General features: G+C 35.2%; 1 protein-coding gene across 2 annotated transcripts; it reads left to right on the top strand.

Moving 5' to 3' along the window:
• Nucleotides 1–20132: 20132 nt before the first annotated feature.
• LOC111986454 (uncharacterized) lies at nt 20133–23989 on the top strand. Of its 2 annotated transcripts, none has more exons than XM_024018089.2 (4): nt 20133–22093; nt 22248–22487; nt 22910–23029; nt 23733–23989. In XM_024018089.2, the coding sequence occupies exons 1-4, from the start codon at nt 20954–20956 to the stop codon at nt 23739–23741; spliced, it is 1509 nt and encodes a 502-aa protein (XP_023873857.2). In that variant the 5' UTR covers nt 20133–20953; the 3' UTR covers nt 23742–23989. The 2 variants fall into 2 exon arrangements, with proteins under 2 accessions (XP_023873857.2, XP_023873856.2); XM_024018088.2 differs by lacking the exon at nt 23733–23989 and adding an exon at nt 23116–23413 and having other exon boundaries at nt 20135–22093.
• The last annotated feature ends 944 nt before the right edge of the window (nt 23990–24933 follow it).

Raw genomic sequence — 24933 nt, 5'->3', positions numbered from 1 at the left:
TGATGTTCTCATATTTCATAAAATACGGTACATATACAATATAGTAAGTATATGGACAGATATAATTTGACATCTTTAATAGAAGTATGTTTCAAAAAATTGGCAAAAAAAAAAAGGGAGAAGTAACGGCACATGTATAGTACATGTATAATACGTTTATGTATTGAAATTTTGCCACAACAATACAAAAAATATTTTCTATATGCTTTTTAGAGATAAATACAATGATTCAATAAATTACAATCATATAGAAATTTCACAACAATTTAACTTCAAATAATCCACTTAATAAAGAAAACTGTATTCTTAATCAAGAATAAGTGACTTGAAAATAGTAAATAATACTACTAGAATTAGACATGGCAAAACGGGTTAGAATTTTCTGACCCGACCCGTTTGACTCGCAACCCGTTTAACCCGCGACCCGATCGACCCGGCCCGCCCGTTTTGCCACGTCTACCAACGTTGAGTAAATTGAGATTGAGGTGTAATTCTTATAAAATATTAACTTATTTTTCTTCACCTAATATGTTATGTACTCTATTATAGTTTGTCATTCTTTACTGGCCACCTTCATTTTCTCTTCCTACTTTAAACAGATCGAAAATTATACCAAAATTAGCTTCTAGAAAGCTGAAAAAAGAGTTGCACCAAATTTGGGTATCAAGTGCTTAGTGGTAATTGGTAAGTGGTAACAGTATTATCAGTGAGAATCTAATCACAGTTAAAGAATTCAGAAACAATTGACAAATTGCATCTATTTCCCAAAAAAAACTTGTTTGAAAAATACGGGTCAACTCGATCCGTTCTGTGACCCAACTCAATCCGCGACCCGATTGACCTACAACCCAATTGACCCGTTTAAAAATGACCTATTTTGACCTACGACTCAATTGACCCAACACAAACCTAACCCAGTCCGCCCATTTTGCCATGTTTACTCCAGAATAGAATCAAAAGATATTGCATAGGCAAATAATATTATATAATACTATAATAGATATATGAGATTTAGAAAAACAAAAATCAAAATTTGACGTTGAAACGTGAAAACCGTGAGCACAACTTTTAGCCATCAGGAACAATGAAAAATTGATTAAAAAAAGAAGAAAGGAGTAGGGCACTAGGGTAGTAGGGACTAGGGTGCAGATATATATATATATATATATATATATTTGACTTTTCAAATTAGGGTGTTGTTAGTATTTGGGGTTAGTGTTTCTCTATTTGAAAGTGTTTCTTTTTCAAATTGTCTAATCTTTGGGTAAATTCCACTAAGTTATCTAGAGATTTGAGCTAATGCCTGCGTTTGGATTGCACTTAAAGTTGCGGCACGTTTTATGATTCACGTTTTCTGCCTTTTTTTTTTTTCTTTTTTTTTCTTTTTCTGCCGGCTTTTTTGACTTTAGAGACAAAATTCACTGTGCATATACTGTGCGTGCACTGTTCACGCAATATTTAATATTAAAAGTGGGTCCCACAACACTATTTACACATTTAAAAATTATTTTGCTACAGTGTTTTCAGCAACAATAAGTTTTTAGCAACTTTTAGCAACAATAAGTGCTATCCAAACGGACCCAATGTCAATCAAATCTAAGACATTTTAAAATTGACCCATTAGATCTCTAAATTCAACTTAGTCCCTACACACCATTAGCTCTATTAGTTATTTTTCTCATTTCTCTCAAACTTGTCTCCACTCTCTCTTTCACCCTCACTAGTCTCTTCTCACATTCTCTTCTCCTTGTGACTCTCTACTCTATCTCTGGGAAAAAGACAACTCAAAAGAAATTCATTCCAAAACCCATCTAAACTCATAGCAACAAAACTTAAATCGAAAAAAATCCAAAAATTTTACAGCAAACCACCATCACAATAAAACCACCACTACCACCCCCAACGGAACTCACAACCACTCCAAAGCAAATCCACCACCACCACCAAAAAGCCAAATCCAAAAAAAACCCATAATAAACTAGAACCCACAATTGGTGACCCACCACCATTACAACAGAACCCACAACCACTCCATAGTAAATCCACCACCACCAAAAACACAAATCCAAAAAAAGTAATAAAAAAAAAAAAAAAAAAACCCATAACAAACTAAAACCCACCACCAGGGACGGAACTATGATTTGAAGTCGAAGGGGGCAAATATAATTTTCTTGAGAGGGGCAAATATAATTTTTCATGGACTTATTTTCTAAAATCTGAAATATACACCTATTATTTAATATTTTAAAAAATTTTGGGGGGGCCACAGCCCCCCTCTTCTTATGCATAGTTCCGTCCCTGCCCACCACCAATAACCCACAACTACTACAAACAATCACCCACAGCAAACCCAAACCACCCAGCCACTGTAGATCTAAAAAGGCACCCACCAAATTCAAACCTAAATCACCAAACCCACACACCACCACCATCGCCTGAGAGAGAAAGAGACAGTGAACAAATGAGTCAAGGAAAGAAGGGTAATGGTTAGGTTGAAGAGAAAAAGGGATGAGAGAGAGAGAGAGAGAGAGAGAGAGAGAGAGAGAGAGAGAGAAGGACGCGAAAGTTTAAGGAGAAAGAAGAGTCAAGATTGAGAGAAAGGAGGAGAGACAAGTTTGAGAGAAAAATGACTAACGAAGCTAATAGTGTGTAGGGACTAAGTTGGGTTTAGGGATCAAATTAGTCAATTTTGAAATGTTTTGGACTTGGTTGGTATTAGCTAAAACCTTAGGATACCTTAGTGGAATTTACCTTTAATCTTTTATTGTTGTGGCTAATGGCCTAATAGCAACATAATCTCTTTAGAGTTTTATCACTTTCTAGTTTCTAGGCGCTGTATTTATGCACCATTTTTAACTCTTGTCCGTAACTAACGTAATGTAACTCTCCATTAAAAAATATAGTGAACTTTACCCTAAAATTAAGAACCAAAAGGCAAACATGAGTTTTTTCATTGTGTCATACGTATGCATTTTTACCAATCATGTTCCTTTAAAAGTTGATTTTCTAAACAAAATCAACAATTTAGGACGAAGAGTTTAATAAAAACCATAAATTTTGAAGTATTAAAAATGGGAAATTGACCTTTAGTTAAACAAGACAAGTTCAAACATCAAATTGGTTTCGCGTGTCAAACCCAAACTGACTTGTTTATTAAATGGTCAATTAGTATCAACCAAATATGACACAAATTCATTAAGCATAAACCTCCATATTTGTAGGTTATGTAAAATATTTCCACCCTTACCCTTGGACAACCCAAAACATGATATCTAAAATGTTTTCATAAATGAACGAATGTCAAAAAAAAAAAAAAAAAAAATCGAATGATTTGCATTGACCTTTCTCTATCTTAAAAGAGAATCAAATGAAAAATTCTATCAAATTTGACAACCACATGGGCCCACATTTTTTGCCAAAATTTTTATATTTGGAATAATGCCCATTCTTTATACAATTATACCCAAATCCACACCTTATTCAAGTGTTATACCCAAATCCAATTTGATTGTGAGAATACAAACTATCTTGAAAAGAACTGAGACAAGACTTCACACCAAATTGTTAGGCTCTACCACTACCTAAACTAATAGCACTTCAAAAGTACAAAAAATTCAACTAAGAAAAATAAGGGAACAAGCAATGTAATCACAATATGTTGATATCTTAATTCTGAATTCAAGATCATACAAGCAAGAAAGATTCAAATCACACAAACTCCTAAGTTAAGTTACAAAAAACTATTCCTAAATAATTCATGTGAGGCAAAGCACACTTACAAACATGAAGTTATCCTTCCGTTGATTGGGTATGTGAGTTTAGTTTGTCAAATTTTTTGTGTGTCCTCTATGATAATACCTTAATCTTTATTTATAGTAGACCAATAATAGTTACTGCATTCCTCCTTATATTCTGGTAATTTCTCCCGTACATTGCTCATGTGAAAATTGCAGCGGCCTGCATGCTCTGACTAGTTAATAACTGATCTGCATGCTCTCACATGTGAAAATAATTATTTTTAGCCTAACACATGCCCCGTGCATGATTGGCGTAAATTTAGGCCAACTGCGCATGAGTTAATTCAAGAAAACAAAAGGGTGCAAAGAAGATGAGGATATATTTGCTAAAGCTCAAGCCATAGTTGATGCCCCTAAATATAGTACCTTCAGCTTCTACACATTTGATTTTGCCTTACTTCTCTTGTTAAACATCTCAGATACTCTTTGTTTTTGTACAACAACAGAATCTAAAGTTGCCATGCGAGCCTCATCTATTTCATCAAGTTCTACAAACAGTGCATCCTGATAATCCAAATGAGTCAATTCATTTTGCTGTGTAACCCTCATTGATCTCACAGTAATCTCCATGGGTAAAACTGCATCATGGCCAAAAACTAAAGAATATGGGGTAGTGTTTATGCTCATTCTTTTGGAAGTTCTATATGCCCATAATACTTCAAACAATAAATCGTCCCAACTTGTAGGATTTCTAGCCACTACTTTCCTCAAATTATTCTTGATAATCTTATTACTGGCCTCTGCTTGACCATTTGCCTGTGCATAATATGGTGTGGAATTCAAAATTCAAATACCATATTCTTGTGTGAAGGCTTTTATTCTAGTTCCATTAAAGATGGTTCCATTGTCCACTATTATAGATTAAGGAATTCCAAACCTATGGACTATCATTTCTTTTATAAATTGAATAACATCAAACTCACCCACCTCCTTATAAGATTTTGCTTCAACCCATTTCATAAAGTAATCAGCTGCAACGATTATGAAGCAGTTTTTCTTTCTTGAGATTGGTCTGATTTTTTCAATTAAATCCATAGCCCATCCTCTAAAGGGCCATGGTTTTATTATCGCAGAAAATCTGAAGTAGGAATCCTAGGAATTGGACCATGTTTTTCGCATTCTACACAACCCTATGCATATTTATTGCAATCTTTCAATACACTTGGCCAATAGTAACCATATCTGTGTATCAACCATTTCATTTTTATACCTGATTGGTGTGAACCACATATGCCTTCATGTACTTCTGCTAAGATTTGCTTTGATTCATCATCACTGATGCATTTCAATAGGATACTGTCAACTCCTCTTTTGAATAAAGTTTCATCTTGGTCTCCCATTAAAACAAATTTCCTAACTTTCAGTTTTAAAGCATTATTTGTACAACCACTTAGGTTTTTTAAATAATCAATGATTGGGTTTCTCCAGTCATTAACTTGGTATCAAGATGAAAAACCTGGGTCCCTAATTCCTTATCAATAATTTATGGGAGTATCCTTTTACTTAAACACATGGGACTTTGTGCAACCTGATTGGTTTCTTTATGTCCAGAAGCACTTTGTGCCATGCGATTGGCTTCCTCATTCTTACTTCGAAGAACATGGTTTAACTTAGAGTTGCTAAATTGTTCTAGTAGCTGTCTCGCAGCCACAAAGTATAGTGCAATGGACAAACTACAACATTTATAATCACCTACGAGCTACCTAATTACTAATTGTGAATCACCATAAACCTCCACACTTTTTATTCCCATTTCCAATAATATCTCTAAGCCAATGATCAAAGCCTCATACTTAACTTGATTGTTAGAATAATTTCCTTCTAACTTAAAGGCCATTTGGGTTTTAATCTCCATCGGAGATTCTAAAATCACACCAACACTTGCCCCCTATGTGGTACGTGAACCATCAAAATTTAATTTCCAAGGGAATAAAGCTATAAACATGGTTTCATTTATATCTGTTAATTCATCACATGGATGATCTACCAAAAAATTAGCTAATGCTTGACCTTAATTTTATTGCTTTCTATGATACATAAACTAAGTGAAATTCAACTAAAGCTAAACTCCATTTACCAATTCTAACACAAAAAATAGGTCTAGATAACATATATTTCACTACACCAGTCTGTGTGATAATATAAGTTACATGAGAAAGCATATAGTGTCTTAACTTAGTAGCAGTAAAATACAAAACCAAACATAGTTTTTTTTATCATTGAATAATTTAATTCTGCTTTATTTAATAATCTACTTAAATTAAAAAAAATAAAATAAAATAAAAAGCCTGTTCAGGGCCCTTATCATTGTCTTGAGCCAGCAAACTTCCAATAGAATCTTGGGTCGCAAATATATGTAACGTCAAAGGTTTCTCACTTCTTGGAGGAATCAACTCTAGTGGTGTGGACAAATATCTCTTAATTGTATCAAAGGCCAATTGATGCTCTTCATTCCAAGTAAAATGTTCATGGTCTTTCAACCTTAATAAAGGAGAAAACACCTTGGTTTTACATGCAACATTAGAAATAAACATTCTTAAAAAATTAGCTTGGCCCAAGAACCTTTGTAATTCTTTTTTATTGGAAGGAGGTTTAGCCTGCATGATTGCCTTGGCTTTGTTTTGGTCGATCTCAGTTCCTCTATCATGCACTAGAAAACCTAGAAAATTTCATGCTTGCACTCCAAAGGCACATTTAAAAGGATTCATTTTCAATTGATGTTTTCTCATCCTCAAAAAGGCTTTCTCTAAGTTTTTTAGATGGGTATTAAAGTCCTGAGATTTAACCACCACATCATCTATATAAACTTCCATAAACTTTCCAATCATATCATGGAAAATTAAATTCATGGCTCGCTGATAAGTTGCAGCAGCATTTTTTAAGCCAAATGGCATTACTATCCATTCAAAGGTTCCAATAGAACTGGACATCTGAAGGTAGTTTTGTGGACATCCTCTTCTACAATGAAGATTTGGTTATAACCTGAATGCCCATCCATAAAAGACAATAGTTTATGTCTTGCCACTCCATCTACCAATGCATCTGCAATTGGCAAAGGATACTCATCTTTAGGTGTTGCTGTATTTAAGTTCCTAAAATCTATGCATACATGTAATTTGCTATTTTCTTAAGAACTAGAACTATATTAGAAAGCCATTCTTCGAACCTAACTGGCCTTATGAATCCTGCTTGCAATAATCTTTTGATCTCTTCTTTTTCTTTCAAAATAACCTCATTTGCTATCCTACGAGGAGGTTGTTGGTGTGGAAGGTGCTCTTTCTTGATTGGAAGTCTATGCTCTACCAGTGTTCTGTCTAAACCTAGTAATTAAGTGTAATCCCATGCAAAGCAATCCTTAAACTTCTTCACCACAGCTAGCACTTCATCGAATTGTTCTTGTGTAAGGTGACTACTAATATACGTCACTTTCTTTTCTTCTTCAATTCCAAGATTCACTTCTATCAAAGGGTCTTGAACTTTTGCTTTCAAGTCACCCATTTGGATAGGAGCTTTACTGAGAGAATTTAACCAATTTTAACTTGGTTTCCTATCTCTCTTTCTTCTTCCAATACGCGTTCTGTAAGGAACATACTTTGTTCTATTTTATTCTCAAGAGTATAACTTATTACTTTGTCTTCGGCCAGTTTAATGGCCTTTAACTTCCCTGGAGTAAGTGAACTACTCATCCTTAATTGGTTCCTCAACTACATATGGCATTTGTGGCTCTACAATGTTGTCGTCAAACCATTCCTTGCCAATTTCTTGGTTAGTAACATCTTCTCCAGTAGAACATTGTTGTTCTCCAACCATTGCCACCCTTGTTGGCTTGCCATTGTAATCAAACCCTATCAGTTTCAAAATTCCAACATTTTGTCATATAATTGGCATCAATTGCATTATTACATGCTTCAAATGGCCTATTATTAGCCTTCACCATCTCAATAGAATTATCATCATTCCAAAACATTAGAGATTGATGTAGGGAGGAAGGGATCACCCAATTTGAATGTATCCATTCCCTTCCTACCAAGGCATTATAAGCTGCCTTAGTATGAACAACAAAGAAGGCAACATTTGTAATCTTATTCCCCACCTTTAATTCTACAAGTATAATACCTCTAGTTTAGTAGATTTGCCTGCAAAACCATTGACTAAAATATCTGACTGAATTAAATCTGCCTTTGTTTTTGTTGATGGTCATTTTGGAAGCCAAAAAGAAAGAGGGAGCCCAGCAACACGGGCAGAAAAGAAGTTGGCAAATAGATTAAAAAAAAAAAACCCCCCATTAAGTCCAAGCAGCAGAAATAATGAATCACAGTTCCATAAAATAAATAAATGGACCTTAAGGGAGCAAATGGGCTCAAAGGAGATTAGAAATAGAGAAATAGCAAATAGCAAACCTATGGGCAATATATGACATAAAAAAGTAAGAATGGGCGGTGGCAGGCCCAAGGCAATACAAACAAAGAAAGTAAGGGGTTGATGGCAAGCCCACGAACCCCAATGATGAGGATAAGGTAATTGGGCCGGGGAAGCCCAATGAAGTTAGTGAAAGCCCATGAGAACATAGAGTTAGGAAAAGGGCCGAGGAAGCCCAAGAAAGGCAAATGGGCCAAGGATGCCCAAGGGAAAACAAAAGGGACACAAGAGCCCATAAGTGAGGAAACCCATGGCCATGCTAAGCCACTGGGGAAAGAATAAATGGCAGGCCTGAAGAGGTCCAGCAAGATTGAGTCATTACAGTAGGAATGACAGAGTGATATGACAGGACATGATGGCAATTAAGGAATAAGCTGAAAGAAATATAAAGCCTAGTATCAAATAAAGCTCAGCCCCTAAGGGGAGCGGGAAATCATAAAGCATCCCACATAAAAGGTTAAGGAAGGATGGTAGTCTATGTAGGCAAACCTTCAGACCGTAGCGATCGCATGAGCAACATATAGATTTTGGACATACATGAAAGGGAGGCACATGCAAGGCCCAAGCACTACCAATCTATACCCAGCCAATATAGGACATAATGAGGTCATGGGTCAAAGGTAAGAGAGCATGGTTTGGCGGTGGGGAGAGAGGAAAACCTATTCTGCGGTTCCTGCTCAAGCTCTTTTAGGGAGTACGTCTTGCTAGGATGACATACCACCCAAAAGAAGTAAGCTTGAGTTGGAACCACTAGGTGCATGCCATGAGGGATAGAGAGAGAGAGAGCACCCACATCGTGGCAGTAAAGGGTACCACGGCAGACTAATAAATAAAATAGCTTTCCTTTGTCTGGAGATCGAGAGTGGCACACAGACGGATCAATGGTGGTCGGCAAGTACACCCAGACTAGAAAAAGGTGGTTAAGGGCTAAAATAGTAAATTCTGGTCATGGCAGGCACTGTAAAAGGAGACCCTTGTCGTGCCCAGAAGAGGGAGATTAGAGGATTACAGTAAGAACTGTCTCTGAGAAATCACGAAATAGAAAATAAGTGTAAAAGAAAAGAAAGAAAAGATAAGAGGAAAACTTAAAACAAAGAAAGAAGAAAGAAAAAAATAGAGAGTTAGATCGACAGACATGCACCAATAGGTTAATTCCCTCTCTCCCTCTCAAAATACTGCTTTCTGCCAAAAGCAAAAGGGGTTTTCCTCCAGGCACCAACCATTCAGATCCGTTTCCCTCAAAATGATTAACTTCCACAACAAGATTTTCCTTAGAAGGTTGATTGCGTTGAGAAGAAGCATTCTTCCCTCTCTAGTCTTGGTCCTGCGGACTTGATTTGCTCTAATTTCATTCTTCTCTTGATTGACCCATGTGCTGACCACTTATTAACTTGCTTTCTTTATAAAAATAATTGTGATTATTGTGATTATCTCTTTTAATTAAGGATTAATTGTTTACTTTAATTGAGAAGTCGAAGTATTCTCTTTTTTGTTTTATTATCATGTTTGTCTGCCATAACTCATCTAGAATAACTCCGCCTGCCGTAAGCATGTTCCTGGCAGACAAGGCATAATTTGCGCATAAGCCAGACCAAGTTGAGTTGCAGTTGGACCGGTCTCAACTCCCTTACTCAGAATATTTAGGTCTAGTACTGCAGAAAACAGCCTAGCCCAATATAACAAAAAGGCCCGCTACAGTTTTATTGAATTTTTTTAACATTCCCCAAGACAAAATATTAACTGCAGCACCATTATCTACTAAAACTCTATTAATAGATATTCCATTAGGGATGGCAAAATTCCCCTAACCCGCAGGTACCCAACTCGACCCGACCCATGAAACACTAGGGTCAAGTTTGGGTTTTGATTATGAAACCTGAAGCATGTTCGGGTTAGGTACGGGTATTAGGAATACCCACCTCAAACTCGACCCATGTAGACAAAATTACAAAATACCCCCATATATGTGTATGTGTGTGTGTGTACCACTTATACCAACCCTACCCCTAACCTTTTCAATTCTTCTCTCAGAGTCAGTTGCCCTTCACTCTTACACTCACTCTCATTCCCTCAGGCCTCACCAATCCACCCTCACTCTCACTCTCTCAGTTTGTCACCAACCACACCCTCAAGCCCTCCCTCCTCCCTGCGTCTCCACCTCACGTCAAGGCCAGCTCCCCCTTTGTAGTTCTGTCACTATAATTTGGGTTCGTTGCTCTCCACATTTTTTTTTTTGGATTCGTTACTTTTTTTTTTTTTTGATAACTTTGGGTTCATTACTTGGTTTCCTACATGTATATTTGTGAATTGTGATTGTCCAATTAATAGATTATCATTTTTATGCGAGTTTATGTTAATTTTCGTTATAGGCCCTAAAGTGGCATGGTGAAGCAGGGCCCGTGGGGCTCACAGGGGCCCATCAGGGCAGGTTTGGGGGTTAAAAAAACATGTTAAGTTAATAGGGTGGGTTTAGGATTTGGGGGGGTGGGTGGCAGGTGGCAAGTCGAGTTCAGGCATAAAGAAACCTGCCCCATTGCCATTCCTATATTCCATCCATGTGAACTTTAATGAATAAAGGCTTCAAATGCTATGACATTCTTTTAGATGGTTTCTCAAAAATAATTTTACCCGGTGGGAATTCTAGCTCCGCCTCTACTTTAGGTTTCAAATTCTCCATCTCTTCATCTGTTAATAGGATATGACATGCCCCCTGAGCATTTGAGCCTTTGGAATTAAAGTCTTCATCTTTGGTAATGTTCTGTTTTGCCATAAACTCTATTGGCAATGTGACCACATTACATTCCATATTACTGGAATTTTCTATTCTTTGTTCCATTTCGAGTTCCTCTCCAAATTCATTGAATGCTTCCAGATCATCCAAGTCTTCAATATCTTCAAGGCCTTCCATCATATCTGCATCTCCAAGTTCCTCCAAAAACTTGTTTCCTTTAATCTCCTCAACTTGAATGATTGAATTCATTCTACCTTTGCCTTTTTCTTTAGTCTCTAATTCATTTAATTTCTCCTTTTGCATCTCTTTTTCTTTAGATATTTCTTTTCCTTTTATTTTATTTTTTTTTTGGCCTTCTTGCAATGTATACAGTGACTGTGTTATCATCCATTCGATCAACCCCAAATCACTTGTACATCTCTCTAATCTCTTGTGATTTTGTCGCACTAGTTCTCGGTTCCCTTTTTTAGGTAAATCCTGAACCATTTCACTTTGTGCGAGTTGTTTTGGTTCAAACATTCTTTGCTGCATATTATTGTCACTCTTGGCTCTTCGCATACTTGTTTCATTTTCTATCAACCGATTGGAACTCGGTGACGTCTTCACATATTTAGAAGTTAATGTGCCTCCTTTTTGCTGTATTTCAACTTTAATCTCTTTCTCCTTGTTAAGCAATGCATTATCAGTGTAGACACTCGATTTTGCACCTATAATTTAATCTTGAAAGATGGCTAAAATGACTATTCATATACCCGAAAAAATCGTAGTTGCATTACATGCATTAATTAATTCATTGCATATCATAAAAATGATTTTGAAATTCTAATGGTCACGATGGAATGTCCGATTCCCAAATCGGACCGTCGAATTGAAAGATATCATGAGATCAAGTTTTCGCAATCTGCATGCATTGTATGGGGTGAAGCCGATCATGTGTGATTAATTAAAATTAATTTTGATTGGTTAATTATTAAAATTAATTAAATGAATTTATGTGATTGGTGGAGTATTTTTCTTAAAATGAGATTTGTTGCATGGGATTAAAACAAATAAGCTAATAATATTTAAAGACTATAGATAATTAGGCTTTTAGGATAATTATATTCAAAATAATTATTTTAAAAATCCTAATTATCACTTTCGAATGAGGTTTATCATGAAAATAACTCTTAAATTCGTCCAAATACAGCAGGACTAGGCTATTTTTGGCAAAGTTGCAGAGAATTGAATTTCCCTTCAGCTGTCAAAATTTCATCTTAATTTGAATTTTGAGTAAAATGATATGATCAAAATACTGAAGTTGGTATTGATTTGAAAAAATCAACTTACTCTTATCCAAATCTCCTTTTTTTTTTTTTTGGATTTTCCCCATACGTTTTTTGCTTTTTTTTTTTTTTAGGCATCCCAACCTTTATAAATAGAGGAAACAAATTAGAATTAGAGGCTCTTCTTTTCTGACTTTTCAATTCCCTTTACGTTAAAGACATTCTGGAGGCTTTTGCTTTAGTGCTTTAGGGACTTCTTTTTTTGTAAGTAAGGTATTTTAGACCTTAAAGAGGTGAACAAACTTCTTTGATTTCTAAAATATTTATTCATTAGAAGAGCACGCTCATGCAAGAGGTATTCTATCTTTCTTTCTTTCTTTCTTTTCATTTTTTTCCCCCCCGTTAATTAGCATGTTTTTGTGTTTAATGCATGAATATGATTAGTACGTTTTATTATAACTTGTTCTTAATATATGATTGCCATGATTAGATGCTTTAGATGATTGTTTATTTCAGCTCTTTGACTTCAAAATCTGTAATGACTATCAAAACAAAACTGATTTGTATTTTTAGAACTGATTTTTTTTAAACAAAACTGATCTAAATTCTCAGATTTGATTTAAAAAAAAAAAAAAACAAAACTGATCTGTATTTTTAGATCTGATTTTTTTCAAAACAAAACTAATCTATATTCTTAGATTTGATTTTTTTTCAAAACAAAACTGGTCTGTATTTTTAGATCTGATTTTTTTTCAAAACAAAACTGATCTGTATTTTTAGATCTGATTTTTTTCAAAACTAAACTGATTTGTATTTTCATTAAATACAAATATGATTTTTTCTGAACACAAAAACTGATCTGTATTTTTATTAAATACATATCTGATTTTTTTAAACCCAAAATTGATATGTATTTTCATTAAATATAGATTTGAAAATTCTTCTTTTGACACAAAATTGCAGATTTTGAAATTTATAAGAAAGGATTGAAAGTTAGGTTAATTTTTTTTTTTTTTTTTATGTGATGCACGCATAAGGAATTTGTTTCATGAATGTAAATCCTCCTTCAAGAGTCCTTTTTTTTTTCTTTCTAACAACATATCTGATTTTTTTTTACAAAACAAATCTCTTTTTTTTTTTTTTTTTTTTTTTCATTATAAAAAGATATGATTTTTTTTTAAAAAAAAAAAATATATATATATATATATTTTAAACTCCACAAACAACAGATCTGATTTTCACAAATCAAATCTCCTTTTTTTAACTTCACAAACAACAAATCTTTTTTTTTCTTTTTTTCTTTTTTGATAAAATCTCTTTTCTTACCCTTTACAAACAATAGGTATGATTTTTCTTTAAAAAGAGGACACATCATTCATAAGGCAAATTTATTTAAATTAATTTTGTCAAGTGTGTGTCGTGTGTGTTCAACATATCATTCAATATCATGCAAAAAAGTATATTGGTCATTAGAGTCTAGAAGACAAGGCTCTGTTTGGGCAAAATTGGTGCCTAACACCTTCCCATTCCATAACCTAGGCCCTGAGCCTAGGATTTTTGGATAGATAGATTAGTGTTTTGTTCTTTTAATTTGGTAGATTGTAACTAGGACCAAAATTTTGTATTCTTTTGCGTAGATCGTAACTAGGACCCAAAGCCTTGTAAGGTTAATTTACCAAAGTTGTACTTTTCTTTATTCAATCAATGACAATGAAGTATTTTGACCATGTAATGTGTATTTATTTTTTCTTATTTTTTGGATAAAAAAAAAAGTGGCGACTTCACACCATTTACCCAAAAAGAGAGCTGCCCTTAAAAGTACCTAAATCTCTTTCTTTTTAGCACCCAATTTTTCCGATCTCTCATAATTTGAACTTTCAAGAGTTTGTCTTGGGTCTTGTGACTTATACATTTGCTATCTAAGCCAGCGTCTCCTTCGGGTTCTTGTCATTTGCAGAAAATATGGGTTATATCCATATTTAAAATGATGCTTTTGTGGTGGTTTATCACTAACGGATTCCATGGAGTACCATTTATTTGGCTACCCTACTAGAAGTTTGAAGGTGCGAAGTTGTTTTGGCCTCTCTACTCTTAAAAACACTGATTCAACTTTTTCAGGTTCAACAGTTGGCCCAGAATCAATATCACTTAGAGAAGAGTTTATCCCAACAGCCACTTTTCCAAAAACTTGCGCCACTATGCGACTACAACGCTCACACAAACAATCATCTTCATCAGAATTAAAAACTTGATCATCTGAAAAAGAATTATGCCTTTGTAAGGCTTCTTTATAAGTTGTAGGCCTTGGTTGTTCTACCATTTTAGCCTTTCCCTTGTTTGTTTGGACATTCTTGCCCTGAAAGAAGTTTTCTTTACCATGCGAGCCATATTTATTTACTTGCATAGAAGATTTTTCATTGATTTTCAGTCTCTTCTTCCCTTGGGTGAGGTGCAATGATTGTTTACCCTGCACATTAACACTTTGATGTGCATTAAACTCTGAGTTCTCATCATTTTTGAAGCTATTAATCAAAGATTCAAAATCAGCTGAAATTATATTTAAATCATGCATAGGTGGAAAGGGACCAATATCCGCTTTCATCTGCTCTTTAAGCTTTTTAGGGAATTTCAAGATTCCTCTTTCAATTTTATCTTGAATAACATTCCTAAAAGTTACACAATCTTTGTTTGATGTATAAAAGCATTATGCCATTTACAGTAATCCCTACCATGTGTCTCTGCCTTTGTTGTGATTTTTTGTTTGCCTACTAACTTTATCAACTTGGCCTCTAACAACCAATCAAAGATTTCATCAGACTTCTCTATGTCAAATGAGTAATCCCTTATAGGTGTTGAGAATTTATTTGCTGGCTTAGCCTTAATGTTTTTCTTATCTAATGCATCACATACTTGGCGATTATGACCTATAAACTCTGCAATGTCTACTTCGTAATTAAGGTCATGAAAATAAGTCCCATATGTAGAATTATTCATGTTTCTTTCTTCTTCAATGAGACTCTCATACCTAGAAATCCCTATCAAACAATTCATATAGATCAAAGAATATCACCCCTTCGAATTTTTTTCGAAATTCAGAATCTAAACCATCTACTGCAAAATTTGACATATTTTTCTCTCTAGGAGAATAATTTGACAATGAATGCAGTTTCTTTTAAAACGCATGATAAATAGTTCTACAGTTTCATCTGGCCTTTGTCTTAATCTGGCCAAATCAGCAATTAACACTCTCAAATTTGTGTGAGAGAAATGAGTTTGGAATTTGTCCTCTAATTCAGCCCATGAATTTAGAGAATTAGGAGGTAAAGATGCATACTAGGCAAATGCCTGTCCAGTCAAATAGCTTGGGAATAGCTTCATTTTACAATTTTCATTGTNAACCCTTAGTCCATTTTTAAAGGCTTGGTTCCCTTGTATGAGTCCCTAGTTGCTCCTTTTTGGTTAGGGATGAACAATGGCTGTTTGCCCACTCTCAATTCCTTTGCCTCTTGCTAGTGTTTTTTGCTTGTGCTTGCTCACATGGGCTGGTTCCCTTGGGCTGGGTTGTGTGTACATGCTTGCCATGGGTTTTCATTCCTCATGGACTTTTATTAGTAAATATTTTGGGTTCTTCATAAATACTTGCAATGGGCCTTTGGGAAATTAGTTGTAATGTTTGAAACAACAGGACAAGTTTCAAAATACTTCTGTAAATAATATTCACTTTGATGAATTCTATGTTGCAAATAATGTTCATGGTTTCCAATAATCAAATATAACTTAAATGATGATCTTGTGGGTCTGAATATTTACCATGAGTGTTGAAGGTGTATATTATGGACACCGCGATGTAGATGATGTCCATGTATTTCATGGGTTTATAATATGAGAAACATAATCTTCAAGGTAACTCCCAGTGAGTTTTTTTATTAGCCAATTGCCATGGTTTTTTGCCATGATATTTTTCTTTGCCAAGTATTGATAATCTTGGGCTCTTTTTTGACAAAATAGTGCCAATGAAAATTGTGCCTTGATGTTGCCAATGAGAATTGGGCTTTAATGTTGCCAATGAGAATTGAGCTTTAATAAATAAATTGCCACAAGTTTAAACCATGGGCTTTGATTATGAATTTGAATTCCATTAATAAAATTATCTTGCCATGGATTTGAATCATGGGCTTTTCAAATATTGTCAAGCATAAGTATTCTTGGGTTTTAAATAGAATATGATATGTTTATTGGGTTTATAAGGCCAATTTTGGGCTTAGCTAAATGATGATAATAAAATTGGATAAAATATGAGTTTTTGGGCTTTTTGTGATAATTTATATCCTAACCCAATTTAAGCAATGAGATATGAAACATTTGTTATTGACGTAATAATAGAGCAAAAAATATTTGGGAAAGCCAATAACTTATTAGTGGTATTTGAAAATAAATAGGTGGTACTCAAATAAAATTAAGTGTAAAAAAAAAAAAAAAAGTACCTTAACAATCTTATTAGTGGTATCTGTTTGACCATTTACCTATGCATAATATGGTGTGGAATTCAAAATTCGAATACCATATTCTTGTGTGAAGGCGAATGGGTAAATGGAGTTTAGCTTTAGTTGAATTTCACTTAGTTTATGTTATCACAGAAAGCAATAAAAGGTAAATTTTTTTGGTCTACTATAAATAAAGATTAAGGTATTATCATAGAGGACAAATGGGAATAAAAAGTTTGAAGGTTTATGGTGATTCACAATTACTAATTAGGTAACTTGTTGGTGATTGGACATTTCCTAATCCTAAAGGAACTTCCATATTTTGGACATTCTCAAATGAAGGATTATTATTCACTCCTGGACCCATTCCACTAACAAAATCATTAGTTGATAATTTGTATTCTCACAACAAATTGTCGACCATAGTGGGAATACATGCTGGTCTGATTGGAAAGTTTATGGAAGATTATATAGATGATGTGGTGGTTAAATCTCAAGACTTGGGCATCAAGTATGGCTCAAGCTTTAGCAAATATATCCTCATCTTCTTTGCACCCTTTTGATTTCTTTTATTAACTCATGCGCAATTGGCCAATGATTGGGTTTCTCCAATCATTAACTTGGGTATCAAGATGAACCCCTTCAACAGATAGACCCTTAAATTAGCCAAATGTAGGAACAACTAATGATTTTGTCAGTGGAATGGGTCTAGGAGTGAATAATAATCAAAATGTGCATTAGTGATTAACATAATGGATCATAGTGCAACGAATGTATATAGAAGAAAATTTAAAATATGGAAGGGTTTTATTTGATGGAAGTGGATCAAAAGATTATTGCAAGCAGGAATCATAAGGCCAGCCTGTGTGCAGGCAGTTACAATTTTCACATAAGCAATGTATGAGAGAAGTTACTAGAATATGAGGAGGACTGAAGTAATGGGCATTCAGGTTATAACAAAATCTTCATTACAAAAGAGAATGCCCTTAAATCAGCCAAACATAAGAACAACTAATGATTAAAACCTAGGTCCCTAATTCCCTATTAATAATTGATGAGAGAATCCTGTTACTTATACACATGGGACTTTGTGCAATGAAGTATAAGTTGACATAACACCCTTAGGTACTTGTGGTGGGCTCAAATAAAAAGTGTTGAAATTTGTTGAGGTCCAAAATTTCACAACAAAGCCCATTCCATAAAAAAATAAAGAAGGCCCAATTCGTGCAGCAAGAAGAATCAACATCAAGGCCTTATATATGTTCAGATTTCCAGCAAAAAAAAGGCCATTAAAAAGTCCAGCAAATTCTAGTGAAAGAACTGGGACGAGATCCCTAGAGGCTGCCAGAGGCTCGGGATCCTCAGGACGTGCAGCACAGCTAAAGTGAATTAAAGCAGATTTGAAGAGAGAAAAGAGACAAAAGGCACGTGAACCTTATAACCCAGACACACAGTGGAAGTATAAAGCAAAACGCAGGGCTTTGGTTCCAACCATTTGAAGAAAGAGACAAGGAAAAGTACGACTGGAAAAGCTGGAGCAAAAGCCAAAAAGCCTCAGGTCAGCCAACGGGAAAATCTGGAAATAGGAAGCTAGCTGGGAGACTTTCATCTGGTCGCAACAAAAAGAAAGAAACTATGAAGAAAAGGAAACGACGTGATCCTGAAGCAACCAGGCACGGGACAAACTCTAAGGGGCAAAAGGGAGAAATCACCAGTACCCAGAGCTCGATCTGTGCTATAAAAGAAGGCATGATGCAGAATAGAGAGGGGAAGGGGAATCGTTAAGAAAACTCTGTAAAACTCAAGAAAAACAGAGGAACCGCTCCCGGTATCCCAGAGACAGCCACTATAGCATATGCTTGGATTCAACAAATTCAAACTTTGCAAGTCTTGGAAGCTTGAATAGCTATCAAAGTCTGTAACTTTTGAACTTAGTTGAACCTTGTATCATGTGAATATAGAACTATAGGAAACGCTCTGTAAAAACAAAAGAAAACAGAGGAACTGCTCCCGGTATCCCAGAGACAGCCACTATAGCACATACTCGGATTCAACAAATTCAAACTTTGCAAGTCTTGGAAGCTTGAATAGCTATCAAAGTCTGTAATTTTTGAACTTAGTTGAACCTTGTATCACGTCTTAGTGAGCATATTGTAATCCACAATCAAGAAAATAATGAAATACCTCATATTGATTTGAGATCTCTAACAATTATTTCGTGCATTTCTTTATTGCATTGTCTTCCTTTACTGTTTCTTGCTAAAATCCTTCTCATCTAACTATCTTGGAAGGCAAAGCTCAAGCAAAGCCACTCGGACTTGAGTTCCAAATCCCACAAGTCTTGTGCAAAAGCACCAAGTCTGTGAGAATTGGGGCCAGGATCCTCGTGGCAGAATCATTTTCATGAAACTCATTTGCATATATGTATATGTATTAAAATGTATGTCCTAATCTAAAAAACTAACAATTATTTGAAGATATGTGTAGTGTGTTTTGTTTTTTTATGTAGCACCCATAGAGATAAAGGGAAAGGACAAAGCTCTATTACATAATAAACATGGAAAAGATCATATAGCTCAGAGAACCAGAGATTCTGGGTTCTTACAGGCCTAACACGCCTCGGGATCCCACGACAATATGCCCGGGATCCCACGACAGTATGTCCGGGATCTCACGACAATACGCCCCAGGGTACTAAGAGGAATTGCATTTTTCATCTTGAGGAGCTTTATATGACTTGCGCACAACTTGGTTCGTAATCAGCCCCATTTAGCTGCGGTGAACCAAGCCCAGTCCACCAAAATAACAAGTATTTGGGCCCGGGATCCTTATCTCTACTTGGGCCTGTGTGCTAAGAAAAAAAAGCACTCTCACAAAATTCAATCACAAGTTGGCATATAAAAATAACATGAATTTGGGTGTAAGATAACATGAATTTGAGTATAATCACAAGAGACATTTCACATATGGGGGAACATTATATGATTTGTACTTCCGTCATCATTTGGTGTATCTTCTTCTATCATTATAAAAATCTACTACTTTATATTAGGAAACATTATTAAAGAACAAAATAATATTAAAAAAAAAAAAAAAAAACTAGCATGTAGTAAAGCAAATGAGGACGCCCACAAAATATCCAGCCTCAATTCTTAAATCTTAAATAAACTTGCAGATGCAGTTAACAACTAGCTTACGTAATAAATAAATAATCAATTATCTCCCCTTTCTCCACCTGAAAGCATCCTCTCACCAAAATCCGAATCTACTTTCTCTTTCATCCCCAACTATCTTATCCTCTTAAACTCGATCCCTATTTCCCATCTCAACCGTCCATCACATCCAACGCTCCACGATCAACATCTGAAATCATTACCATACTCTCACACTTACGCAACACTTAAATCGCTCTTTAAAGTTAAAAAAGTTCATAACTAACACGAAAGAGAACCTCTTGAAATTCAGTTAAATGATTTTTATGTTTTTTTGTTTTCTCATCACTCTCTGAGATATTTTTTCTATTTTCCCTCACTTTCTCTCCCTGCAAACAGGTTTCGAAAGCTTTTTTTTTTTTTTTTAATTTTTTTTTTTTACTCTTTTCGCTTGCGAGAAATGGAGATGGCTATGGAAGATTCGCACTGCTCGCACGATCTTCTCCTTCTCTCCATGGCTCGCGCGGCGGTGATTGACAATGGACGGAGCCCTCTGTTTCCGACGAATCCTATACAGAGTACGCAACGAATAAGTAAAGCTGCTTAGGGTTTGTTAAACCTCTCTGTGTTTTTTTTTACAACTTTGAAAGTGTGTTTTTCTTTTGGTTTTGTGTGTTTCTCTGTTTTGGACCTGAAATTCGTGGAATTGAGTTCAAGAACTCTAGGGTTATGGTGAATTTCACTCAGTTTGTGAATTTCATTTCTGAATATTAGTGATTTTCTTGAAGATTTGGAGTTTCAGATTTGAGTTCCAGGGCTTCTGGAATGTTCTTGTGAAATTTGAGGTCCTTAGGGTTTCACATAGTTCGTGAAATGTTTGTAGCTTGGGATTTGTGGGGGAAGTTTGAGTTCAATTTCTAGGGTTTGAAAAGAACTTCTTGTCAAACATTGAGTTCTTTAGGGTTTCATGTGGTTCTTGTAAATGCTCTGCTTCTGAATATCCAAGAATTTATCAGGAATTAAGAACGTTATTCTGTGTAGTCTTTGAAGGAGTTGGGTGGGTATTTGAATTTGAATTTGGGATTTTTTTGGCGGGAAAATTTGAATGGCTAAAAGGTGGGAATTAGGGTTTCCGAAGTCTAATGCTTCTAGTCTTAAAGAACAAGTAGCAAGAACCATTCTCCGGAATGTGAGGGCGCAAGGGCATCCATACGTTGAGATTCGGGAAGATGGGAAAAAGTTTATTTTCTTCTGTACTTTGTGTCTTGCACCATGTTATAGTGATACTGTGTTGTTTGATCACTTGAAGGGGAATCTTCACACTGAGAGGTTATCTACTGCCAAGGTTACACTTATGGGACCGAATCCCTGGCCCTTTAATGATGGTGTTCTTTTCTTTGATAATTCAGTGGAAAATGATAAAAATTCGGGGGTTTCAAATACTAGTAAAAGTAGGTTGTTGGAGTGGCACAACGATGATAACAATCTTTCTATTGTCAACTATGATGGAAATTCGAAATCTAGTGGTAATGGGTATGTTGTTGATCATTCAGATACTGAAATTAGTTCTGATGATTTGACTTTGAATGCTAATGGGGAGAATGGCAGTTTGGTAATTCCTGGTGTGCGGATTGGGCATGAAATTTCTGATATAAAGGGGCAGGAGGTTGGTTTTGGACTAATTGGTGCCAGGTTCTGTGAGAAGGATGACATTTCAATTGGGATTAATAGAATATGGTGTGAGTGGTTAGGGAAAAAGAGTCCTGGTGGAAATAACGATAAGTTCAAGGTTCCAGAGCATGATTTTGCTGTTATTACTTTCAATTACAATTTAGATATGGGTCACAAGGAGCTGTTTGATAATGTGAAGTCATTGCCCTCATCTAGTCCGACAACAAAATCAGAGATTGGGAATGGCACTAGTAGGAAAAGAAAGGCAGCATTTTCTGACCCTGAGGATGTTAGCGAGTCCTTGAGTAACCAATATGATTCGTCTGTGGAAGATACTTCAGCATCAAATGATTCCTCTTCAAGATTGCTTTTGACTCACTTTGATGATCAACTTCTGCATACAAGGTTTATTTCAAATAAGGCTATAAGGCGGGAATTGAGACGGCAACAGCGTGTAGCGGCAGAAAGGATGTGTGACATCTGCCAACAAAGGATGCTTCCTGGGAAAGATGTATCAGCACTTATGAATATGAAGACTGGAAGGCTTGCGTGCAGCAGTCGAAACGTGAATGGGGTAAAATTCTCTTAGCAACTTGTCTCTTTTTTCTTTGGGCTGTGTATCTTTGGAACTTTATATGTCTTGATAAATTTCGAAGTATGATGTATTCATTATGGTCTATTATTGCTCTGTTTAAAGTTACAACTTGTAAATTGTTTACATTTTGCAGGCATTTCATGTTTTTCATACTTCCTGCGTCGTACATTGGATACTTTTTTGTGAGTTTCAAATAATTACAAAGGAGTTACATAACAAAAGAAATGCAGCTAAATACGATGAAATAGGAAAAGATGGTGAGGCAAAAGCCACAAGAACACAAGATGATTCTGTTTTCTGCCCAGAGTGTGAGGGCACTGGAATCATAATTGAAGGAAATGAGCTGGAGACACCAAATATCCTTCCTTCTGAGGTTTGTTCACTATTGGATAATTTTAAATTCATTCAAGACTTCATCTTGTTGGTCGTGTCATTCCATTTTTCCCTTTTCTTATGTACACTTAACAGTCTATTACAGAATAGGCTTAAATATTATTCAAGATGAACTAAGCTATGATGAAAAGTATTACTCACTAGGAATTTTTCGGTTTCTATTTTGTGTAACAGTTGTTACAACGTCTTTCTCACATGGATGTGGGTCCCACACTTGTGGGGTTCACCCCGTATGAGAGGGATATTGTATGCAACCGTTACAGAAGATATCACCTCAAAAGTTTGAGAGTCAATTTGTTGTTATAAGTTCTAACTAAAATACCCAGTTACTTTTGTCTCTTATAGATTACTGAGAAATTTGCATATTCTAATTGATTTTGGTTATTTTCTTTTTACCATCAGATGTTCAAGTGTAAAATAAAGGCAAGTGATGGACGTAGAGCATGGATGAAAAATCCTGAAGTGTTGGAGAACTGCTCAACAGGTTTTCATTTCCCTTGTCAGTCAGAAGAAACAAATCAGGTATGTTACAGATATGTGCAAAATTTATATTTCTTTTTCTAAAGTAAATATTAATTGCTGTTGAGGATGTTATTTCTTGATCATAGGAAAAGGCAAAACCCCTGAAATTGCTGCGTTTCTATGGATGTGATGTATAGATCAGCCGCAAGATCCTTTAAACCTTGTACCGATTTTAGTCTCACAGTAGCATATAGATTTTGCTTTTAACATGTAAGTTGTTGTTCATGTAAGTATCATGATTCTAGTACAAACCATGGGTAGGATTTTACATATAACCAGGATTTCGTAAACATTGTATATAACTGTTGTTTGACAGAGGAGCATACATTCAGTATACGTTGCTGAGATATATCTGCATGGTAAATGAATTGGATTTGCTCTTAATGGATGTGAGTGGTAACCTGCATTTTGTCATTCATAACAAAATTTGTGCATTTTGTCTATCCATGTTTACTCTATGATAAAGGATTTATTTTTTATTTTTTGATTTAATGCTGAAGACTGAAGTTAATGGGCTTGTCAGATGAATTTTGGTATTCCTTTCCAGTTTAAGGCTTCTAAGAAACTTGTACATTTTATTTGTATTAAGTACAGGAAACATGTTTTTGTTTTGTTATTGTTAACAAACTGAATAGATGTGAGAATTAGATGGCTAGCTGTGCACAAGCATGACTTTTGAAGCCATGAACTTGCATTTTTCAAGGATGCATAGGTGACAGTCTTACAGGGCAAGCTGGAAAGCTGCGGGTTATCAAGGGAGTAACTTGAGATCTTTCTTTGGCATCGTGACAGACTTCTTTGTGACTTTGAAATAAAGAGTATAATCAGTATATCATTTTTGTTCGATATATAATATAATTATCTCAAAATTATGAGAAATTTGGGAAGATATACTTGCCTGCTATTTCATTGGCAGCATGACTATATTCGAAAGTCCTCCATGTTTAAAATTCTTAACAAGTATCTCGGGGTGATATTAAGGGATTCTTTCTTGTAATTATCTAATATGTGTGAGATGGGGGAGCCTCCATCTACTCTCCTACTTTCTTCTCAAATCATGGAAAGGATTAGCAAATATTGTTTGCTAGAGGAGGTTGGGGGATTACACTTTTATCATACACATGGCATTCTAATTTAGGCAAGACTAATTTAGAAAAAAAGTTTTCCTAAGAAACAATTTGAAACTCGTGAAAAAACCAATTTTCCTGTAAAGAATGAAAAATGCTATGATCACAATATTTTCATAACCAATCGTAAGTGACAGGTTGAGGTTGGGTTGTTATTGATAGGCAAAAAAAATAATTTCATTGGTAGGTTCAACTCAGGATCAATGACAGCTTACCACTTGTGATTTATTATAAAAATATTGTAAATGTAGCACTTCTCATAAATGATAAATTGGAATTTTGAGTTGCTCTAGAGTTTAGATAATGATCATATGATCAAATAGAAATGAACTGGAAATTTCCAACGTTAAGAAAAATCACGCATGCAAGCCGTGCACATCACAAGCAGTATATGATCAAATAGAAATGAACTGGAAATTTCCAACGGTAGGAAAAGAGTCACGCATGCAAGCCGTGCACATCACAAGCAGCTCTTATGATAGAAAAAAGTCAAACAGATGTCTCTTTACCCACCTAAGAAAAATCCTGCATAAATATTTCAATTTGAGTTTGAGAATTGGTATGAATATAAATCATATAAGAAAATCACTAGCCGGCCCATTGAGATCTTTCGTTTATATATGAAATTCATTTCTGTCACAATCCGCCGGCTCTTACGTCCAACAAAAGATGACCTGTAATAAAATCTCAGTTCACAAGCCGGCCCACCTATCTTCCATGAAAGACTTTGTCATTTTCAGAAATCACACTATATAAACCATTTACGCATGAAACATC

This window comes from Quercus suber, unplaced genomic scaffold (genome assembly GCF_002906115.3).
Source record: "Quercus suber isolate HL8 unplaced genomic scaffold, Cork oak 2.0 scaffold_423, whole genome shotgun sequence".
Classification (NCBI taxonomy): domain Eukaryota; kingdom Viridiplantae; phylum Streptophyta; class Magnoliopsida; order Fagales; family Fagaceae; genus Quercus; species Quercus suber.
This window is presented reverse-complemented; position numbering and strand designations above follow the sequence as displayed.

Bases quoted from the DNA above. Each gene is read 5' to 3' on its own strand.
- LOC111986454 (XM_024018088.2), top strand. From the start codon at position 20,954: ATGGCTAAAAGGTGGGAATTAGGGTTTCCGAAGTCTAATGCTTCTAGT. The intron at 22,094-22,247 runs GTAAAATTCTCT...TACATTTTGCAG, and splicing joins GCAGTCGAAACGTGAATGGG to GCATTTCATGTTTTTCATAC. The intron at 23,030-23,115 runs GTATGTTACAGA...TCTTGATCATAG, and splicing joins AGTCAGAAGAAACAAATCAG to GAAAAGGCAAAACCCCTGAA.